We start from the raw sequence: 22,593 nt of genomic DNA on the forward strand, positions 1-22,593 counted from the left end.
CATAATTCAAGATGGTTGGGACCTAATTTTCAGGATATACGGCATTGAGCCAGGGAAAATCTGTCATTTAATGGTTGGCTGCCCACAGCATGCACAAGTGAATTATACCAATGCTTCAGTGCATTTGCTAAGTGCTCATACTGAAAAATCTGTTGGAACACTTTTATTTGAGAACGTGAATTACAGGTTTAATACAAGACTGAGAAAACAACAGCAAAACTGAAAATCAGGCTCCTGTGACACTATGCAGAGTAACTGGCAGTTTCCAGGGAGCAGACCAGCTCTTGCAGTTCATAAACCCCCAAGCCTTCAGCTGTCATTGCACGCTTTGGTCGTGAGGAAAAAGAGCAACAGCCCTAAGGAGTTACATTATGTATTAGGTCTGGCTGAGATGCAATTAATTTTCCCCATGGCAGCCCCCATAGTGCTGTGCTTTGTATTGGTAGCTAGAAAGGTGTTGGTAACACACCAGTGTTTTGGCTACTGTTGAGCAGTGCCTGCACGGCATCAAGGCTAGCTCTCCCACGTTCCCCCCTCACCAGTAGGCTGGGGGTGGGCAAGATCTTGGGAGGGTCCATAGCCAGGACAGCTGACTCAGACTGACCAAAGGGATATTCCTTACCATATGACATCTGCTCAGCAATAAAAGCTATGAGAAAGGAAGAGGCAAAGGGGCATTCATTACTAGAACGTTTGTTTTTCAACTGAAGCCCTACTTCCCAGGAAACGGCCAGATGTCACCTGCTGATGGGAAGTAGAGAATAAATCTTTTGTACTCCTTTGCTTCCATGTGGCCTTTGCTTTCATCAAATTCTTGACCCACAAAGTTTTTTCCACCTTATTTTCTCTCCCCCTCCCCTCCCCACTGTCCTGCTGAGGAGGGGAATGATAGAGCATCTGGGTGGGCACCTGGTATCCAGCCAAGGTCAACCCACTGCACATGACAATTGTCAAGATGCAGATGCTAGACAGACTCACACGCATTATCAACTTGTCCAGTACCACCTCCAGAAATAAAATATAGCATAAACTCAGAATAGTTACTCTCAAAGTATGAGGATGTAAACCTGCCACCTTTGTCACTACAAAACCTAATTTCTACCCGGACTCAGAAATGTTTGATATATAGGATACCTGAAGGGAGTCTCAGTGCTTCAGTCAAACTGCCCTGCTTCTAAGGTGTTCAGCTAAATTAATTTATCAAATACAAGTTGTGCTTTGACATTAAGGCTGCTGCAATGATAAACCTGGAATTAATCCAGAGACTGCATCTGTGAAACACAGGTACAACAGAAACCACTCAATGAATATGTTGCTGCTATAATAGTTTTTGTTTGAACTGAATCTTGGACTAAATTCAGGAATTCAACAGCTAGAAGAAAACTATAACTAGAGTTATAGTACTCAGTCTTTGAAAATGGAAAAATACTGTGTGAATTTATTAATAAAGATATTAGATGTTTCAAAAAATAAAAATAATTTTAAAAGTATCATTAAAAATGGAACTACTTTATTCCAGACCTTTTTGTGCTCAAAATGTTAATCATAATTTAAAATCAACAAGAACTTTGTGCCTTCTAGAAATAGCTGTTGTCCTTTGCCATTGTTCATCACATTTACTCGTAAATTTTTATCTTCGGAATGACTGACAAAATGTTCTACTACAGAAAATTCAACGAAGAGCCAGACTCCCACATTCCTAGAAGCCCAGTATTTTACCGATCCTTTGGGTCATGCTGTATTTGGTCTGACATCTTCCCCTACAGCAGCATGTGTTTGATATTTGTCCACAGTGAAAAAGAATGACTGCTTTCAAGAGGTTAAACAGTAACATTCACTGCCTTGTTTTTCTAGCAGGAGGTGGGGCATGGTAGCCATTTCAAAAGAAACAGTTTTGGGAATGTTGGGATCATTGGGGTTGGAAGGGACCTCAGGTGGTCTTTAGTCCAATCTCAGGCTCAAAGCAGGGTCAAAACTCAATTGCCACTAGGTTGCTCAAAAAGGGAATATTTTTAAAATAAGGAAGCAGTTTCACCTACTTGATTACCATAAACACTATTATATAATTGCTATAATTGATTATTATTTCAAAGCATGACTACAAGGGAAAATTTAGGTTGTATAATTTTTAACTGTACATTCCCAGATCAAGACATTTCAGAGTTGCTCTTTGGTTTATCTTTAGTTCTGAATTCCCAGAGGTTTTAGTATTTACCTTGTGAATGTTTTTTATTCTCAAATTACTGGTATCTGTTGTTATTCTTTTAATACAGATCTTACAAATAATATTTACTTGAAAGATTTGTGTGTACTTATAGACACACACAAAGCAAAACCATAAAAATCATAAACAACAAAATAAATAATAAACCTTTAGGAAGATGAGGAGGCGTTTCATGTTATAGTTGAAATGTATGAATGTAACTATACCAGATTTATTTAAACTATACTACATTAGGGTCTTTGTGTCAAGTGTTTCCTATTGAATAGTTGTCACTGAGTATCTAAAGCCAGCCAAGAGGAGCCATTAAGCACAATAACTTAAGAGGTATTTAGATCAGATGACTCAGGCTCTTCGTACCCACTGAACTGTGTAATGTTATGAGCATTAAATGGGATATATGACACTCTTTAAGATTTCTATTTAACTAGACAATTTAGGGGTTTTTTCATAATGTTAAAGTAATTACATGGATCAGGCAATCTGTTTTCATAACTAAGCAATTGTGAAAATCTGAAGCTTACAACTACACTTTGAAGAACCAAACACCTGGGCGAAAGAGAAGGCAGCACAGCAATTGTGAAATACCTTGGACTGACCTAAACCAAACTTTTGATTATCATTACAACTTGTCAAATAAGACTATGATGAAAGCCTAAAAGACATTTTCAGGACGTTATTCTATTAGTCGTTTTAAAAATTAATGTGTTTACAACTATTAGTGTATTTAAAGATCCACTGTGTTAAACTTTCAACAATACTTAAAGGATGCAACTAAACTTGCACTCAATTTTAATTTAAGAATGGCAGATTTATAACTTTTTAAAATTTTTATCATTGTACTGGCTGTTTAACTCACGGATTTGCTGAGGGAGCCATAGAAAATACTGATGCAAATACTGTACTAATTATTTTATTTTTGCTAGTTTTTATTTCATGGATAGAACAAGTATTACCGTGAATTTCTTGTTGTAGTTATTTAAAGTTGTCTTCCTTTGACACGAATACTGAGATACTTTGCTTGCAATAAATGATGGCACATCTGAATCAGGTGTATTCAAATGAGGAGACTGATCTTGTTCCTAACAAGAAAATAAAAGGGGACAGGGGTTGGTGACACATCTGTCAAATAGCTTAAAATACCAAAAATACATTTCATGAGCCCAAAATGTGTACCTTTAAAGAGAAGGTAAGAGAATAATAATGGTCCTACCGTCTTCCTAGGAAAAACATTTAATTTCACATTGGCTACACTGACAATACCATTTTATCTGATGTTCACTGAGATCTTTCATTTTCTGCAGTAAGTTCTTGCAAGGAGTTTTCAATGGCACTGTCATTAAAAAAAAAAAAGTCTACATGGGAAGTCTCTCTGCTACTACTCTTATTATTGCAGTAAGATTGAAAAACTACAAAGCTTTAAGCCTGATAAGCTTGAATGAACAGTTTTCCCAAAACATACTAGATGATTCAATGTAAGATCAGGGATCTTAGACCAAGGAGAGGAGGACGAAAAAAAAAAAATAGAGGGAAAAAAAAAAAAAAAAAAAAAAGAGAGAGAGATGCTCAAATAACTGACTTTTTTGATCTGTAGCTAAATTCCAATGTGGAGGAAAATATTTGTATGACTTCAAAATAAACTTTTTCCCCTCTTCCAGGTAGAAAGAAAGAAAAATTTAGTTTGGATTTTAATAAATGTTCTATTTTGGTGTCATTATAGAGCAAAGGAAACATTTACAAACAGCTGTAGAAGAGTCAAGTCCATCCTTTCATCTAACAGCCAGTGTTCACCTTATGATATGGTTTCTCACTCAGCCTCTTCCGTACTTGCTAATCCAACTCAGACATCGTTCTGAGGAGATGATGGAAAAGGAGACAGATGCCAAAACTTAAATGGGAGTTTCCCAAGCACCAGAAGACCTACAAGCTAATTTTTTTTTTGCCTAATTTTGCTTCATGCAAAATTGACCAAGATACACAAAAAAGTTTGTGGGCAACCCACCCCAGCAAGGTGGGAAGGGAATCCTCCTGAAAGACAAGATACACAAAGTTGTGTCCCCATTGGCAAAAGAGAGTCCTGAGCATGAGTCCTCAACATGTGAGTGACCAACCGGAAAAAGACAATCTAGCACAAGCTTTTCTGCTGCTTTACATGCCCTGTCCTTTAATTCCTTTGCTTTCAATAAAAGCACACAAATCTGAAATACTTTGGAAACACCCAAAGTGTTCTCAGTATTTCTGTGTATTTTTTACCATTTATCATTCTGTCTGGAAACATTTGGCATATCTGTCAAAAACATATTGCATTGCACTACCCAAAAGCCACAGGGAAATGGTTCAACAACAACAAAACCAAAAAATATCACAAAGATCCACAGAGGAAATTTTCACCCCAATAATTGAATGATGAGCCCTTTCTCCCCTGTATCCAAAGACATGCAACCATAAAGCTAGCATCTGTGCTAGGCAAACCTATAAATATGTGTACGTGCCTTCACACACCCACCCCTTCTACATCATTTCATGCTAAATTGCCTTTGTATTTGATGCAGAGGAGTTAAATAATAGTAGTCAAGCACACACACAAAAAGGCATCTGCTTGCATAGCTGAAGGAGCAGTGAATTATATGGCAGCTTTCGTAGTATACACTGAAAGGAAGGAAGCTATTTTATGTGTAAAACCACTCTTGGGAATAAGTAAAATGGGTTTCAGCCAGGATCAACAGCACAACTCATCCATTTTTGTACACATCCATGAATTATACTTTAAAATTGATTTTAAATTATATAAACTACGATTATTATAGCTAATATACTGCTTGAAATGATAGCGCCAGCTGCAAAGACTGCAAACAAACAGGACATTACTGAATAGAATATATAATAAGCTTTTCTCTTCATTAGGACCGAGATACACAAAGAATAAGAGCCCTACAGGTAGCACTACCTAGCATTGTGGATGAGAGAAAAATTAATGCAGAAACTCTGGCACATAAATATCCTGTTCCTGCCTTAGCAAAGATATCTGAGCATTTTTCTTCATCAGTAATAGTTACGCTTTTAATTAACAGGACTTGATTATATATATTACAACAGAAGAAAATTTGGCTAGAAATCAACAGCAAAAACATCTAGCAAACAGTAATTGCTATAGTCTGATTTTTAGGGAATACTATGATACCTGCATGAGAACTACAAAAATTATCTCCTGTCATCAGCAGAACATAAGAACAGGATTGATATTGCTTCTTGGTGGTAAGACCAGATGGTATAAAATCATTTGTACAGATTATGGGACAAACCTAAAGATTCATCCAGTAACAATTACAGTGTAGAACAAACAATCCTGGAAACACACTACCTCAAAATAATCTGTAGTACTGGAAGAAACCACTCCACATAGGAGAAAAACATAAGCATTACAATTCTTTTTTTTTGTGGATAACTTCACTACATTAAAATGAAATTATGCTATACTGCACAGGGGCAGCCACTGAAAAATACCCAAATGTGTAGGCTACTTAATCGCTAGTACTAGTCACTACCACTCCTTCACAGTGACATTTTCCACATGGCATAAGCAGGAAGCACCAGTTTGTACAGCAAGGGGGCGTAGTTGCAGATTTTGTAGGGGACTACTTTGCTCTTTGTCAAAATAATTTATTAAATACACAAACAAAGAAGTGTAATGACACAGGGAAATAACAGAGAGAGAAAACGGAGCAACAGTGAGTAAGGTGCACAGATATGAGAGACTGTCAGGCCATGTTATTCAACAGCCAGCAAATTATGTAGAGTCCAGACAGCATTGATCAAATAATAAAGTCTGCTGATATCCAGCATTTCATGAAGAGAAGGCATCCAGTTCATAAGTTTCATTTTATTTTCTGGGAAATTCCGACTGTCAGTATGAAGGACTTATTCCATAAGTTAGAGCTTCTCTCTTTCATGAGGCAACAGTGAGACTCTCTGGAAAACTTTAAATATGAGTTGCCTGTCACATGATATCATAAGGGATCAAAAGATCTTGCAGTACTTCCTTTTCCTCATGTGGAGGGAAATCTTTTGTTCAAGGAAATAAATCCCTTTTGCTTTCTAAAGAAATGACTAACAACTTTTGGGTTCTGACTGAGGAAGAAGCAGAAGAGATGCAGTCACAGCACAGTTCCTAAGGCTGCTGAGGATGATAATCACTCATGATTCTCTTCCTTTCTTTTTATCCCTCTGAAAGCTTCCCCTCTGCCTCTTTCTTCTCCATTACCCAGGAAATAGCAGTACTCTCTAGCTGGGGATGCCCTTACATATGTATTAATGTCCATGCCCTGCTATTGTCCAGAATACCCATCTGCTTGTGGTGGGAAAGGTGTCTCTGGACAAAGGCATTCCTGTGCCAGAGAAATATTTTGATTTCCCTTTGAAGTGGATGTTTGGCTACCACACTTGCTTAGCCTATTAAATTAAATGATGGCTATTAACTATAAAAGTCAACTGTTACCGAATGAATCAATAAGAATGCAGACCAACTTAGATATGGTCACCCAACCTTTTATACTCTATAGATCACTCCATCAGAGCATCTCTGATCATTTGCAACCACAGAAAGACGTACTTTAGTGGCAATTGTAGTTAATATGTCAACTAACAGTCCGTAGCTCTGACTTTATTCCCGTTGTTTTGCATGGAGAAGGACACTTCTTTTTAGTAATGCATTAAAACAAATGTCCTGAATGAAGAGCTATCTTCCAAATAGACTACTGTAAGATCTGAAAGATGAAATTTTACTGCTATTGATGTTAGTCAGAATTTTACCTCTAACCTACATGTAGATGAGATTTCACCCAAACATTCCCCTACTGTTATCCATTGCTTTTACCTCAAAGCTTTCATGATCTAGCCTGAGTTCAAGGTTTGTTAATTCACTTTCATTTCACAAGACTGACATAATGGACCAAATTTGTCTTCAGTGAAATTCCAATTAAATTACATTATGTATGGGTTTGGTCTAGTACGTAAAAAGAAAATTAACCTTTACTTCAATCCTTCCTCATTTCTCAAGGCAGAAAAAAAAAAAAAAAAAAAATTGTGGTGACACTGCAACAACAGAATTATTTTTAAATTTGCTGGGCTTCTAGAATCCTTTCTCTTCTTTCCTTGTTTGCTTTACAAAAATGTTTATTACTTTAGAACTACTATATAATTAAGACTGGTCTTAACTATAAGCTTTAAACTTAACGGTACAGCTGTCACTGGCTTGCTTATTGCACTCTACGTTTATTGCCACAAAACCTTTATGTTTCAATAAAAACAGAAGCTCTTGCTTGCAAAGCCAGTCTCAAAGTATAATAATGATCTCCTGACAGTACTGCTACCTCTTACAGAAGTTCCTGCTCTAGCAGTATTCCAAGAGCGCTTTTATATATAAAAGTAATCTAAGGCAGTTCGACTTGCGTTGGCCTTCTCATTGTTACAAAAAAAAAAAAAGTAGTAAGCTTCAGTGTTGTTGAAGAAAGACAAAGGTATTTCTTGCTTTGATAAGAAAAAAAAAAAAAATCTATGAAAAGATATTTTCTGAGATATCCAAATCTATAGGTCTTGCTGAAATTAAGAATGTACATAAAAGGTAAATTGATTTACTTTTAATCCTGATGCGAAATTCTCAGCAAAGTTCACAGGATTTTGCTCACATTTTGGATTTATTTCTTCTTTAAAGAACTTCTTTGAATTCCCAGTATTTATAATTTTATGACCTGTTTGCCTGTGAGATTATGTAACAGAGTAGTTACAAGGTTTTCAGATTTTTTCTGTTCTGCATTAATTTCTTTGTTCTATTCCCCCTCCAGCAGATTAACTGAAAATATTATAAATATACTGCAAACATATTTCATTGGAAGGAATGTAAATATAAACACATATTCTGTCATGGAATTATGCTGAGTCCGGGAGCGACAGCTCCATCTGGTATATTTGCTCCCCTCCCCCCTCCCAAGTGCTATTAAACAGTAATTCTTGTATACAAAATCCTGGAAAACAGTTTCTGGCAATGAAAGATGACTGAAAATATTAATCAGGAGCTACAGTTTTTCTTGGGGAAGGGTGGTATTTATAAATCATCCTTCATAATCTAAACATCAGGATGAAGAAGCAGCAAAAAGTGAAGTATTTCTGTTAAATATTCAGGTATCCTCTGCCTTACAGGAAGGTACATGCTGCAGATTGTGCTGTGGTCCCAGCGTTTACAGGTTTCCCAGTTATCATTTTCCAGTGGAGTCTCAGTTCCCATGGATCCTAATCCAGACCCTCAGAAATCAGCAGGAATTCCTCACTTTATTTCAGAGAGCTTTAGATCGCACTTGTGTTTCTCTTGACATACAAATGAATTTCTTCACCAGTGCACATTAAATCCATCACTGTCAGGCTCAAGTGCGTGCAGAACCAGGGAACAGTTTTATCCTGCCGCAACGTAGGGTCCATTCCATGGTCCAGCAGCACATGCTGTTGTCAAGCTGTGCACAGCACACCTACGCATCCCTACGACACCCTAAGCTTTTACAGTCTATACTGGTGGTATTGAATACCACCATTTCACACTAGACTCCAATTTGAGAAATCAACACATAGTTTTGTCAGATACAGATCAGAGGAAAATATCTCATCATCCATTTCTTCAAGGTCAAACACCATTCAGCAAATAATCAGCCTGCCATTCACGATATCCTCTGACTTACAGCTCCCATTGAGAGAAAATACAGTATAACAAAATATTTCTTTTTTAGCACGGTTTTCCTTGATGCCAAGTTTGTAGATGCATGCCCATAGACAGCAGCAGACTTCATTCCACAAGTTCTTCAAGGGCCCAGCAGTTAACTGATCACATCCAAACAGCAAAGGTTTTAATATTTTTGTATTGTTTTGAAGAGGCAAAGTATTCCATTAGGAGCCCATTAAAACACACTGCTCTCAGTGGGATATTTACCATGAGATGTTGAAGTATTTGTGGAAATATCACAAGTACAACAACAACAAAAGTGCTTTATTGATGGACATTTCCCCTTCAATGGCCCCCCTGTTTTTTTACAGGAATGATGTGTATTATCATTTTGTAACATGTGACGACATCATAACTTAGCATGGCCAGACACTGATATAGAAGGTATAGAAGGTCTTTTTAATCCATTAAAACTTGTGAATGACTCGTGTAAACTTTAGGGAAAAAAGTTTTAAAACAAAAAGATTGCATCACGACACAAGTACATATGCCTTTATGTTAAAAAATAAATAATCACACACAGTCATTCATTGTGAATGTCACTGTATTGACACCGAAGATGACACTTACCATGAGACGATACTTCATTTCTGAATCAACTGGTCTTCCTGCTTCCATGCAGGCTGTGAACCAGGAGATATCCAGTAGTTCGAACCTGGAGCTGTCGCCCACGGCCTGTCGTCTCAGCCAGTCCACCACCTCCAGGTAAGAGTTGTTCTCAGACACAATATGAGTGACAGAGTCACTGTCAAGGAGCACACAAAAGGAAATTTTCTTTTTTTCCTGAACCCGACTGTACACAGATACAGAGCTGCTATTTCCATATTTACTTACCATGCACTTCCTGAAAATTGTAGTACGTATGGTACGTTAGGATGTGGAAAGCAGTTACTTTTTCATATCACAGTATACCTATTCCAGTCACTGAATCTGTTTTGAGGAAAGACTTTAGCCTGACAGCTCCTGTAAGTGCAGTATTTTCTTTCTCTCAGCGTCATTTGCCTTCCATAAGACACTATCCTGTTACACGCTCTTTTGCAACTCTGAAAATATTTGGCTTGCACGAGCAGTACATAATGAAAAGGCTGCTTTATAATACTCGGCAGCCCCTTCCCAATATACCTGATGAACGCATGAAAGTTTCACAGTACTAAAAAGTCTGTTAACAATAATTCTTTAAAGCTTTACAACAATATCTTTGTAAATTTATCTGCACTTACATTAAACTCTTTACATATAGCATTGTCAAATGTTCATGACTTAAATTTTATGAATTATGCACCCCATCTAAAGATCACTTCCTTGCTGCTAAAAGGTCAGTCTCTTACAAAACTGATACTTAGTTTACTGAATATAAAATCTACAGATTATGTTATTGTTCAACAGATTGTATGGTGTGCATTGCTTAAAAATACAGTAGCACAAAACTTATTACACTAAATTCGATGTACTAGATAACACTGGAAAGAATCCCATAATAGTTCATGATTAAAAAGACACAGTTCTGCACCTTCCATGGGAAAATAACGGACAGGGACAAAGTTACGTTTCAAGAAAAATTTGTATACCTACTTAGGATGATCTGTAAATTTCTACCTGGCCTGATGAAGTTTCTCAGCAAATTTGGAAAACTACTAACTTGGTAGGAAATTTTGAGTGATTCCTAGTATTCCCTATAAATTGTGCAGATGGCAGCCACCTCCATTTGCAAGCCTCTGTAATCCTTTGTTAGCCTATGCTGGTGACAGCTTTATGCACATACAGCAAATGTCAAACACACCTGACAGATTGCTGTGCAGCCCTTCTGTAACACCTGAAGAAGTTAAACCATCAACCTGTCCAAGGAGACAGGACACCACTGCTAGAGATAGCTGGTTAGTATGGACTTTAAGAATGATGTGCGCTAGTTGTCAAAGGCTAGTTGCACAACATTTCAAAGCAAATACTTTCTAGGAGACCAACAAAACCCCTTGGCCTATCCCCAAAATCCCTTGACCCTGATTCATACCAATAATCACTGCTTTAATTAAATTGCAAAATCACAATGGCAAATACTGGAGTTGCCCCATAGAAAACTGTTCTCACTGAACTCTCTAATGCATTAAATGTACTATATTTTGGAAATATGAAAACTGTCATGATATAGCACAATTTTTTCTGTCAGTATTGTGCAACATGTAGAGCAGAGTCCATTGGAAAAAAAAAATCCCAATTCATTTTAATCTAAAATATTACAGATCTAGGTTAAGTGAACCTCCATTAAATACTGTTGGTTTATCATTATTTAACCCTGCCAGGTTCTACTTTAATTAAACTGTCACATCTTTACTTCAGTAAAAAAAAAAAAAAAAAAAAAAAAATTCAGTTAGAGACATAGAACTTCTGCTTCCTGTGGTTTATTTCACTTTATATAAAATATTCATACGTAATGTATTTGTACCAAGCTGCAGATCTGGGAACTTTGCCATTGCTATGCTTGCAGCAGCAGTTTAGCTGCTGTGCACCAGTTTCCTCTGGTACCTGTACAGCTGTGATTTTTTTCTTGGCACAGAACACAACAAATTTAGCATTTCCGCTGGCATTTTCAAAACCAAAAATCCACAGTTAAATAGTTCTGTTTTATCCAGTAGTAGCTAAGCTTAAATTAAGCATAACATTTGCCTTGCATACAACTTACAGAAAGCCTAAAGTATTGACAATAAATACCTCTGTGTCAAAGCAGGCAAGATAAAGCCTCTACTCAGTCCTCAATGGATTGTTAATGTAGGATTCCGAACAGACTAGTTCATTTTTTTGTTTCCTGAGAATTCAATTAATTTTGTATCAGACGCTAATTACCTACTTCTGTTCAATACGTGCTTGAATCTCGCTTTACAAATTATTTCATCCTCCCTTCTTCCTCAGGCTTTCAAAGTTGATAGGATTGAAAAATCTGTGGAAATGAGCTTTTATAGGGAGGACCCAGTTGTATACTATCTACTTACAGATACAGAGAAAGGATCAATACTTGGTTTTCTTCCAGCTTTTCAGAGAAACTATGTAATGATGTAGCTTTTGGAAAACTGCATAATGATATAACTAGCACTCATGAGAAGCGCTCTTTGGAGGAAGGCTCCCTTCAAAATTAGTTGGCTTATTGAAACACCACCAGACAAATTAGCAGCTAGAGTATATTTTCACCCTGAAATGTCACATCTGTGGTATTTTATCCTAGATTTTTTCTCCAGTGATCTTCCAGATTGTACCAAAGTGTAAGCCAGTAACTTTGAGACTCACAGCAGTGTATTACTCACAGGAAGATTAAATATTAGAATACCAGAGATGTTGCAGAGAAATTCCCTCCCTCAACCCCTCACATTTTCCATTCCTGTATATTTAACTTTTTTTTTTTTCATTTTAGGAATTGACTATTAAGTTTAGATTAATCTTAACTTGGCTTCAAGTGAAAAATAAACAACAGCTGATTTAGATCAGCTAAAGACATGGTTCATCGATTTCAGTGAGATTAAAGCATAGAAACATATTACATGAAAAACATTTGCAAGTTCACATCTTACATATTTATTTTCCATGTGAGAAGCAGCATACTGAAAAATGCAGACACATTAAAATTAGCAAACTTAAGATGCATTAGAATCACAGATTTTAGAGGGAAAAAATTAGAAATTTTGCTAATGTTTGCATACTGCTTGATCTTTGCCCAAAAGACAATAGAAATGAATCACACTTTAGGAACAGCCACTGAAATCCTGAGGCATCTTTATAGGGGGACGAGCAAAGTATATCCACCAAATACATGGTCAAAAACTTCAACCACAGTCACCTGTATGACTGCATTTATAAAATTAGAATACTCCAAGCAGCATTACTACATGTTATTTCTACCCATATAAACTTTTTCCTACCTCAGTTCACTTTCTACTCTGAAACCTTTTCTTCTTGCCAGCTCCATCAAAAATGTCCTTCTGGTCATCCCCATCTTCCTCTGCATAATAAAAATTACAAACTTACTGAACTTTATTTCATAACTGCAGGAAAGGTTTGGGGAATGCATCCCCTTCTGTCTCTTCCTCTGGGAGGAGACAGCTGGAGCTCTGATCCTATCCATGATGGAAGGTAGAAGAGTTTTCACTTAGGTGAAAGGGAGATAACATACTTTCTGCCAGGCAGCAGCTGTGTATAACGTCACCACCCATTGAAGTAACTTTCTTCTGTTTCCCCTCTGAAATCAAAAACAGGTGCTACACAAGCAGAAACATTACTTGCTTTCTACCAGCTGGGACTTGCACAGAACTACTCCAGACAGATGCAAATATGCCTTCATTCCTTAAAACAGCCATTACCTATAAAGACTTTATGCAAATAGCATTGATCATAACAAAATTATCTCAAAATATCAACCACATATTCAGCTGGTTTAATAGCCCAGTTACATCAATTTCTGCTTTCAAATCTTTTCCAAATCTCACTTTTCCAAGTTGCAGGGCAGATTAACTTTCAATTTCTTAAAAAAAAAAAAAATTCTTCCCACTGTTATCTAGGAAATATGACTTAGAATACTACTAAATAACAGTATAAAATATGTTGTGGAATAACCTGTACACTTGCTACTTCTGTATAATTAAATTGATTTAAAAGGGATAGGTTTTTTTAAGAGAACAAACAAAAAAAAAACCTTTTGAAAATAAATTTACAACAAAAGAAATCATTTGCTATTTTGATACTAAGACAATGAAAGACAAAGAGAAAGCATTAGAGATATGTTTAAATATACCTTTGGCATGCATTGCCAACATTGCTTTCTATGATTTGCCCTAGAATATACCGCTATTTGCGGCACATATAGCAGGGAAAAGTTAGTTGCCTTCCTGCTTTTGAGCACCCGGTGAACTCCAAACGACTACAGAGGAGATTATGGTGGCTATGTACCATCCTCTCCTAGAGGATGGGGTATTGGTCATCAGAGAACTACACCATAATTTGTTGCAGACATTGTGTTGGATCCAGTCACCTGACTGGATTTTCATCAGGGCAAAGCAAGTGCAAACAACCAGGTTTACAGCATGTGCATCTATTTCAGCACAAATCTGCTTCAGTGGTAAATACTCCCATTTCCATGTCAAGTTGGATTTTTATTTTTAGTGTAGCAGAGTATTTGGATTTTGTCTGTCCTTCAGAATGTGTCAGAAATGTTATATCTTCCAGTTCTCATTGCTCATGTTCAGGAGAGGAAGCAAGATGGAAAAATCCTGCCTAAGTCAGATCTATCAATTTTATTTTCAGTCATTTTATCACGGATGGATATACAACCTGAGTTACAGAAAAATGAGTCAAAACCTGTTTCCTGCAATTATGGCCATGAGTTTAAAATTAAATTATAAAAGTTACTGACATATTCCCAGCCCTATAGCTCTTGCTGCTTCAACTGTACTATCACTGATATAAAGAAACAATTTTCATCAGAATAGAAACTAACCATCAAAAATTAATATAGAGCTTTCAGCTCTGGGGTCTTCCTGAGGCCATGAAGAAAATATATACATAGTTCAGTACACAGACTAGACTCCATTCATTTCTTCCTTTGCCTAAGGATAACCCAGAAGCCAAAATATCTATTTCTCTTTCTGATTCATAACATAAAATTGTCAAAATAAATAATTTCAAGGTTATTTTGAAATTACAAGATATTTTCACAGGAACTGGTAAATGGACAAGCAGACTTTAAGAGGCTTAAGCAAAAGAATAGAAGCAAGGAAGAAAAAAAATTAATAGTGATGAGTCTGGCATTAGGGCTGAGCAATCTGTTTTGGTTGCTCCACGTCTGTTTTCCAGACTACTAATCAACCATTGAAAACTAGCCACCTCCCTGTTTACAGCCTTCCTAAGCTTGGTAAAATGCTTTACTTTATCTCAAGCCCTACAAGGAATAATGTATTTGAGAATAGATTCTTTATATATGTTAAACAAAGTCTTATTTTATGTTATGATTAATTCAGTGCTCTCAAATATGTAAATATAATTTCCCGCAATGTAACATCAAGATGCTCAGTGCCAGTAAAATCCTTCAGGCATGAAAACATAAGTTATTATTCCTTCATGTTACTGTAATAACTCAAACCAGATTTTCGAGAGTATTTAGGTGCCAAAAAGCTGCAAACAGAGGCTTAGTGGGATTTTCAAAATATCTAAGCAACCTAGGCACCCGGCTCCTTTGGAAATCAATTTCTGGCTTTGAACCTAATGCAGAGAGATTTTCTCTCTCTAATAAACATAGTGTTATAACATGAAAAGGTCTCTGCCAATGATGCAATTTTATTAAACATACCTTCTAAAATCAACGGGTTTTCCATACCCCAGATGAGTGAATAACCTGCTCTCCTACAACATTACATTATAATATTTTTGACAGTAACACAGAAAGTAGAGTATGCATTAGGGAGAGAGCAAATACAGCACTGAAAAAGCATGTCTCTTATTTATGACAAAGGAAAGAATCCTGCTATCTGAGTCATGAACATATAATACCTCACTCTCCACCACGTATGATTTAGTGGCCTAAAACCACAGAAACATGCAGAAATTTTTCCATGTCAGTGCAGTCTCCTGGAGTTCAGAGTAGTTCACATCCCTGGAGGGAAATCTAGAACCAATTTCCATGTTCCGATGTGGATCAGTTTTGTGCACTATCAAAGTCAGGGATTAAGAATGAGATGTACACAAATGTTGATGGGCAGTTAAGTAAAGATCTTTCATCATTTTCGCGTCTGTGCCAACAGCATCCCAAGCAGTCCTGAAGTGGTGTCTACTACAGACTTCAGCCTGAAGCCCAGAGTACTGATCTGGCTTCAAAGGGGGTTTCCTCAGGAGGAAAATTGCAGGAACACACAATTTCTGGGAAGCACAGTTCAGCTCCTCTGAATTTCAGTATTCACATATGCTTTCACTGCACCTTCTTGATTATTGTCAGATAGTCTTTTAGTGCCCTGCTTTCATGTGAACTGCTTTGTAAATATTTTATAAAATGTTACTTGCCCATTTTATATAGCTTTCCTGTGAAGAGTGAAGCGTGGTGAAAGGTGCTTTTAATACACAGCTGCAGTATACTAACCTTCAGAGAAAACATCTCTCAAACACCATCAATAAAAACTAGAGAAGTGATTGTTTGGATACTTTTTTGATTTCACATAGGCTTAACAGCATTTCACACAGTACTGTCCCACAAGGATTAATCTGTCTTAGTTTTTTCATTTTAAAATCTTTGGTAATTCAGGACTTTCTAATGCACAATTTCATGGAAATTTTAAAATCCTTCTCATATTTGTTTTTGTCCAGGTATTGCCAGGATTTTGCTTTTGTTTAAATTCTGCCCTTCTTGGCTGCTAAGCATTCCCTTTGCTGTTGAGACCTGTTCCATCAATCTCTCATTGCCTAAAAATAATATGACAGGTGTTTTTCCTGGTTAGTAATAAGAATTTTGTTAGCACTAAAAATTTTGTAGAATCCAATTTATTTTTGAATTAAGTTATTACATAGAGCTTTTCTATATTTTTACCACATACGCTTAGACAATGCATCAATCTGAAGGACATACCTATACCAGAATATAAAATATTTAAGAACTTTTTTGCGAAGTTTTGTCTCTTACAAACAAGTTTAGGCTTTGTTTTCATCTTTTTATTTATTTGTTTTACTTCAATCTTCTGCTTCACTTGTCACCAGGGAGCTATACGGACTCATGAAGGTCTCAAGTTTCTGTCCTTAATTCCGGATTATGTGGGAAGTTTTCATTATTGTTTGGCAGGTAATTAACAAACTTAACAATATATTACAATTCCTGACAAAAGGAACAGTACATGGAATTCCTGGGCGCTGCTACCTGCACCAGCAATGCTTGTTTGAACATATATTGCACAAATCTATTTCTTTAGTCTCTATTTTTTCCCATATACTAATACATAAATTCTTACAAAACGAGTGTGGTAAACCAATATGACTAGCCTACAAAATAAAGAAGCAGAACATAACGGTGTTATATGATTCCAGTGTTTTGAATAAATGTACTATTATTAAAGATAAGGAAATGTTGAAAAGTACATTCTGGAAACATTCAAATATATTTAAAAATCAATTCTACCTCATCCCCTTTGGTGTTTATGTTCTTTGAACTACTAGAACATTTTCAGGGGGCAACTCTGAAATATATGTGCTTGATTTATTCACATCAAAGATGATGAACTCCATAAAACACCCAGATGTCTGAGAATTTGGAAAAAATAATTAATTGATAGCATGCTTTGAATGTGCTTACTTGGCTGTAGCATGGTATTTAGCATGTAAGATAAAACTAGGCTTAGAGAGGGCATGAGATCTTGTAGTTGCTGTCATCAAATGTACAACATTTCTGATGTATGTGGTCAGAATAGCTGCTTATTATCTTCCCCCACCTCCCTGCTCCCTCCACCCCTCACTCCCCACCCCAATTTGAAGATGAAAACCTGAATAAGAAGAATGTGTTTAGCAACTTCTCTCAATAACTGCCCATACCACGAGCTGACAGGTTCTTTGATTGTATACGCAGCTATTATAGAAAGGGTTTGTTCTTCTAAACCCTTTCTGAGGAAACTAGGTAAGAGCGATATCACAGTGCTGAATAATTAAGTAGAGCAATAGGGTTCTCTCTTACAGCATGAGGAAAGGTAATTGGTGACAAATCCTTGCAGGAGCCACTTCCTATCCACATCAGTATGCCTATATTCCCTGGAAACTATTATTTTCACTCTTCCTTTAGTCTCTTTGTTCAGTAACAAGGCCTACAATTGCGCTCTTTGGTTGCTCTACTAATGGTAGCTGCCGCTCCTTGTTGTGATTGTTATTGGACTATTCTTTGATTTTTTGTGCTGGTGCATTGTTGGTTTTCATTATAGTAATCTCATGAGAGCCTCGTGAACATCTCAGCAACAAGCAAAGCCATATCAGCATAATCTCTTCAATATACATGGTCAGGCAGGTCCTTTGACAGTTATGCATGTCTACCAAACACAGTTTACAAAGGTAAAGGTCTCTGGATATTGATCACCATTTATTTAGACTCACATTCATCCCATTGCTGGTATTAAGGACATTTCTGTTGACAAATATCAAACCACCTTTCAGAGATGAGGAGCTATTCAAATGGTGTTGCATGGCCTATATTTGGGCAGCTCAAAAGATTATTTCTCTCAATGATGACCAAATAACATTCCTGTGGACATTTCAGGAACTCCTTGTATAAAAAGATAATACTAGAAATGAATACATTGTTATATAAAAATTTTTATTCTGCCATCTTCATTCTCTCATTGAGAATCCTTATTTCATCCCCTGCTCCTCTAGCAGGACACTGCTAATATAACAGCTAAATTGATCATGTATCTTCTTTTAATTAGTTATGATAGTTACTAGACAGTAGAATTGATGCGCCTTGCAGTAAGACTGCAAATGCAGTACTAGACCTATTTACATTACAGAATATACAAACAGCAGTACGTGTGACATTTATTCCTTCTATACTTACAGATAGCAAAGCATGATGCATTTAATGAAGACAGATGTACTTAAGCCAAAATAATGAAAAACAGGAAAAGGCTATTGCCATGTTTCACACAAAGCTTTCAACTACACACTCAATTTCCAGCAGTACAGGAAAGCTTTTTTGTCTTGCAGTTCCCACGTCATCAAGCTGAGGAGATAATCAGACCAGGTAATATAAAAGAGAGAAGTTATAAGGGTAAGTACCATAGATAATATTGTTGCAAAGGGGAGAAAACTTATGAATAATGTTATGTGGTATATCCCCTTGTCCTCTTAAAAGTTTATTTGAATCACACCAAGGTAAGAAAGTTTATCTCACTTTCCAGCTATTGAGCAAAAGCAACAGGTAATGGCTATCAGTATGCTGAGTCCTGACAGCTCTTTCCACGCACTCCACTGAAATAAGCTGTAGAAAATAAGTCAAAGCCAGCATCAGAGAAGCTGAAAGAATTGCTGACGAGGATTACACATATTTTTGTGTTATCTCCAGAAAGAAAACAAATCAGATGTTAATCTGAGTGACATGTTGTGAATTTTGCAGGTGAAGGAAAAATCAATTAGAAGCCTTTTTTATTCTAAAAATTTGAGCTGAAGGAAGCTAGAAAACAGAGTGGAATGGGGCAGAATTCTCATGGTTTTGATCTTTTGAGGTTCTGAGTTCTACTAATGCAGAACTAATTACAGCAGAAGTAACGTAGCTGGATGATTAATTCATAGCAGGAAAGTGTTTGCTTTATCCATCTGTATATTTTTGATACAAAACCTCTCTTGACACAGTTTCCACAAAACCATTATTTCCATTTCTTACTGACTTCACCTATAATTTAGCAGCTGCCTAAAGTATAAAACATTTAAACATTTCTTATTTTTCTGTGTGGATTTGATGGCTCTACCTTTAACTACAATGAAAGCTAATTTTTTTCAACTACATAAAAATTTACTTCTCAAATCCATTGAATTCTTTTTCCAGGCTATCTCAAAATTTGCTCCTTCATTTTATCTTGCAGAAAATTCGGTATTACTAAGTCAACTCAAAGTTGCAATAGCCCCTACAAGGCCTGTCCCAGCATAGCATTGCATACTTATTTAGATGTGAACATATGTTTGTCAATTTTTAGAAGAAAACCATGCTGTCCCTATATATTTTTGAGAAGACATCCTTAAAAGCCATTCTTCTGACTCCTTAATTCACAGGTGTAAATGTCATGCCATTATTTTATGATGCACACCCACTTATTAGGAAATTCCATCACAAGTTTTGATACATTTTTATACTATTCAAAGAGACAGTATAATTCCACCTTATTGAAGTACTTACATTATGAGCTTTACTCCTCTTTCCCATGTTTATTGCTGCAGAGAGGATTCAGTTTTAAGAAAGGAAAGCTAATTTTCTGCTATGTGAAAAGTCAGACTCAATGTACCATCGCCTAACTGTGAATGGAGCTGGTAATTCAACAGTTAAGTGACAAATCAGAAGACCATACCGTACTGAAGACGTTTCTGTCAGAAAGCTTCATCTTTCTTCCACTAAGGTTTCCTATACCCTTCTGGTTTTCTATTCCTATGTTAAACTAATTATTATAATATATTATGAAGCATGACAGCAGGAAGAATATAAAGCAGGTAAATCTGTTTGTGAATGCTGTTCTGTTACCACAATTTACTCAAAATTTTACTAAAAATACATGCTGTTTATAATTTAAAGACATTTTAATGTAGTCACTTCGCACTTTGTGATGTTATTAAGGACACAATTCAATATCATAGTTTTCTTTTGCTGCTGGTAGATCTTTATGAGGTTTACAATGCGCTAGAATTAAAAAAGTCATTAATACAAGTATGATACACAACCAAATTCAGCCTCTATTTTGTTTAACTGTGTTGAAATATGTGGAATTACAAAGATGTAAAATCAGGCCAAGTTAGAGGAGAGAAAGGCCTAAGTCCTGAGACTGTGCTAGTGATTATGGACAGCAGGAACCAGTAGATGCCAAAGTTATCATATAGCCAAGAACAATTATTTTGACGATATTACTCCATACAGGTTTTCAACCAGCTCATTTCCAGCTTTTCCAGGCTGCACTTCTACAAGCTTGATTCAAGCACCATAGAAGTGACACCAATCTTATCACCCAGCTTTCACTGTCCAAAGCAAACGAGTCAAGTGGGAGGATTTGGAGAAAGTTTCGTGAAGATTTCAGTACTTAGGCCAGAACACTGATTTACTTACATGAGGGACTGAGGAAAACACTGCTTTTTCTCTCTTGCAGTCTTACCCACAGCTCTGTGCTGTGCAGACTCATCGCACAGAACACCTGAATATCTCAACATAACATGCACAGCAGTTGAACAATAACCTTCAAAGAATGAGGAAGCCATAGGTATAACATACACAGAGTGCAGGTTTGACAGCTGTAAGTGAATGCGTATCAAAATCATGTCAAGAAGAAAATGTCTGTGGAGGAAGATATTTCAACAGTAGTGAACTACTAAGATTAAAATAATGATGTAAGATGTAGTCATGTTTTTAAATGTATGGAAAAGTAGTCCAAGATGTCTCTTATAAGAAAAAGCTTATGTAAGCAAAATGGGACACAATACAGAAACTATATGCATATACTATATGCAGATTTGACTAAAGAATTGTAAGTTGTGTATGTAAGTGTCATAATTGCTGAACCATGCAGTTAACATTGATAAAATTATGTTTTGCTACAGTATGGTTTTGTATCTCCAGAAAATTTGGCCAGTCAGTCCATTACCTTGTGTAGGCATCTAATAAGCTAACAAATGTGTCATACTGCACACCTTGCAGAGGGAAAATCCATGTATATTTACATCAGTAAATCCAGAAAATTGTCACAATAATTACATGTTGTGTGTATCTCTTCCTTTATGCAGACTCAATGGCTTCCTGGTTACTTATTTCACTGGTATATAGGTTATGTGAGTTAAAATGTCTTCTTGATCCTTTCCTGCACATTGTACAAGTGTTGAAAACTCAGGGGACAGACAACTGTGGGTGATAAAGCTCAGCTTAGAGGGCTGGAAGAAAAGGGTCAGACCAACTTTGCAACAGTCCTTACTGTTCTGGTTGCATACAGCATTGTGAAAGGAAATCAAATGTAAATATTTCTTAATGAATACTAATAGAGGGAGGTTAAAGGAACTACCTGTCAGCAGACTACCTTAAAAGCAGATGTTTCTGAGAGGGAATTAAAAATTTCACATTTGAGGGAGAGAATATTAGAGGAAATATTCTTCACTTTGCTGCAGTGAACGGAAAAAGATGGCTCTGTCCAGAACAGTTTGAGTAGATAGGATTTGATGATGGCAAAGATGCAAGCATATATCAAAGGCATGTGAAACCAGCCATTAGCAAATAACCTAAATAGCTATTCTCTGGTAGACACTGTCAAATACAATTCGAAAGGTATCAAAAAAATCATTAGAGCGTTTGCATTTAATTGTAAATTATGTATGTATACATATGCACTATATATATATGTACACACACATAATTTCTTATCTCTTTAATTCCATATAAAATTATTTTGCCAAAGTACTGAAGTTACAGTTCTAACAGTTAGGTGTAGTAATTGTTGGGGCAAACACTCTTTAACTTTTAGCACCCATTTACAGTTTCTTCACTACTCACTGGTCAAAACCAACAGAAAACAAAAGGCCAAACAGCCTTTGGGGTGAGATACGAAGCCATGGTGTGCACTCCCTGCCGCTCCACAGCAAACCACCACAGGATCACCTCATGCTACCTCTGCAGCTGTGCTACCCACAGGCATGCTACAGCACAAATACCCATGTAAACAAACGTCAGTACAACACAAAAGGGTGAACGTGAGGGCCAGAAATTGAGGATAACTGTTTTAAAGCACTAAGCAGGAAAGAAAAAGTAACTGACAGTGTTTCTTCAGTCATATTCAGTCCTACTGTACGTGTTAGGTTCATAAGATGTTCTCAAGGATATTTTACGTTGTTTGGCACAGCAATTTAACAGATTCATTGACCAAAAATT

At 36.5% G+C, this 22,593-nt stretch overlaps 1 protein-coding gene across 2 annotated transcripts in view; it reads right to left on the minus strand.

Annotated features, from left to right (window-relative positions):
• DNTT (DNA nucleotidylexotransferase) overlaps positions 1-13,095 on the minus strand; it is a 94,577-nt gene extending 81,482 nt beyond the window's left edge. For both annotated transcript variants that reach the window (XM_086466951.1, XM_086466950.1), the window contains exons 1-3: positions 12,893-13,095; positions 9,558-9,732; positions 3,178-3,303 (exon numbers count right to left, since the gene is read on the minus strand). In XM_086466951.1, coding sequence (XP_086323077.1) covers positions 3,178-3,303; positions 9,558-9,732; positions 12,893-13,095 — 504 coding nt within the window. The remainder of the gene's footprint in view (positions 1-3,177; positions 3,304-9,557; positions 9,733-12,892) is intronic.
• Positions 13,096-22,593: the final 9,498 nt, after the last annotated feature.

Source organism: Leptosomus discolor, chromosome 6 (genome assembly GCF_034619465.1).
Source record: "Leptosomus discolor isolate bLepDis1 chromosome 6, bLepDis1.hap2, whole genome shotgun sequence".
Lineage (NCBI taxonomy): Eukaryota > Metazoa > Chordata > Aves > Leptosomiformes > Leptosomidae > Leptosomus > Leptosomus discolor.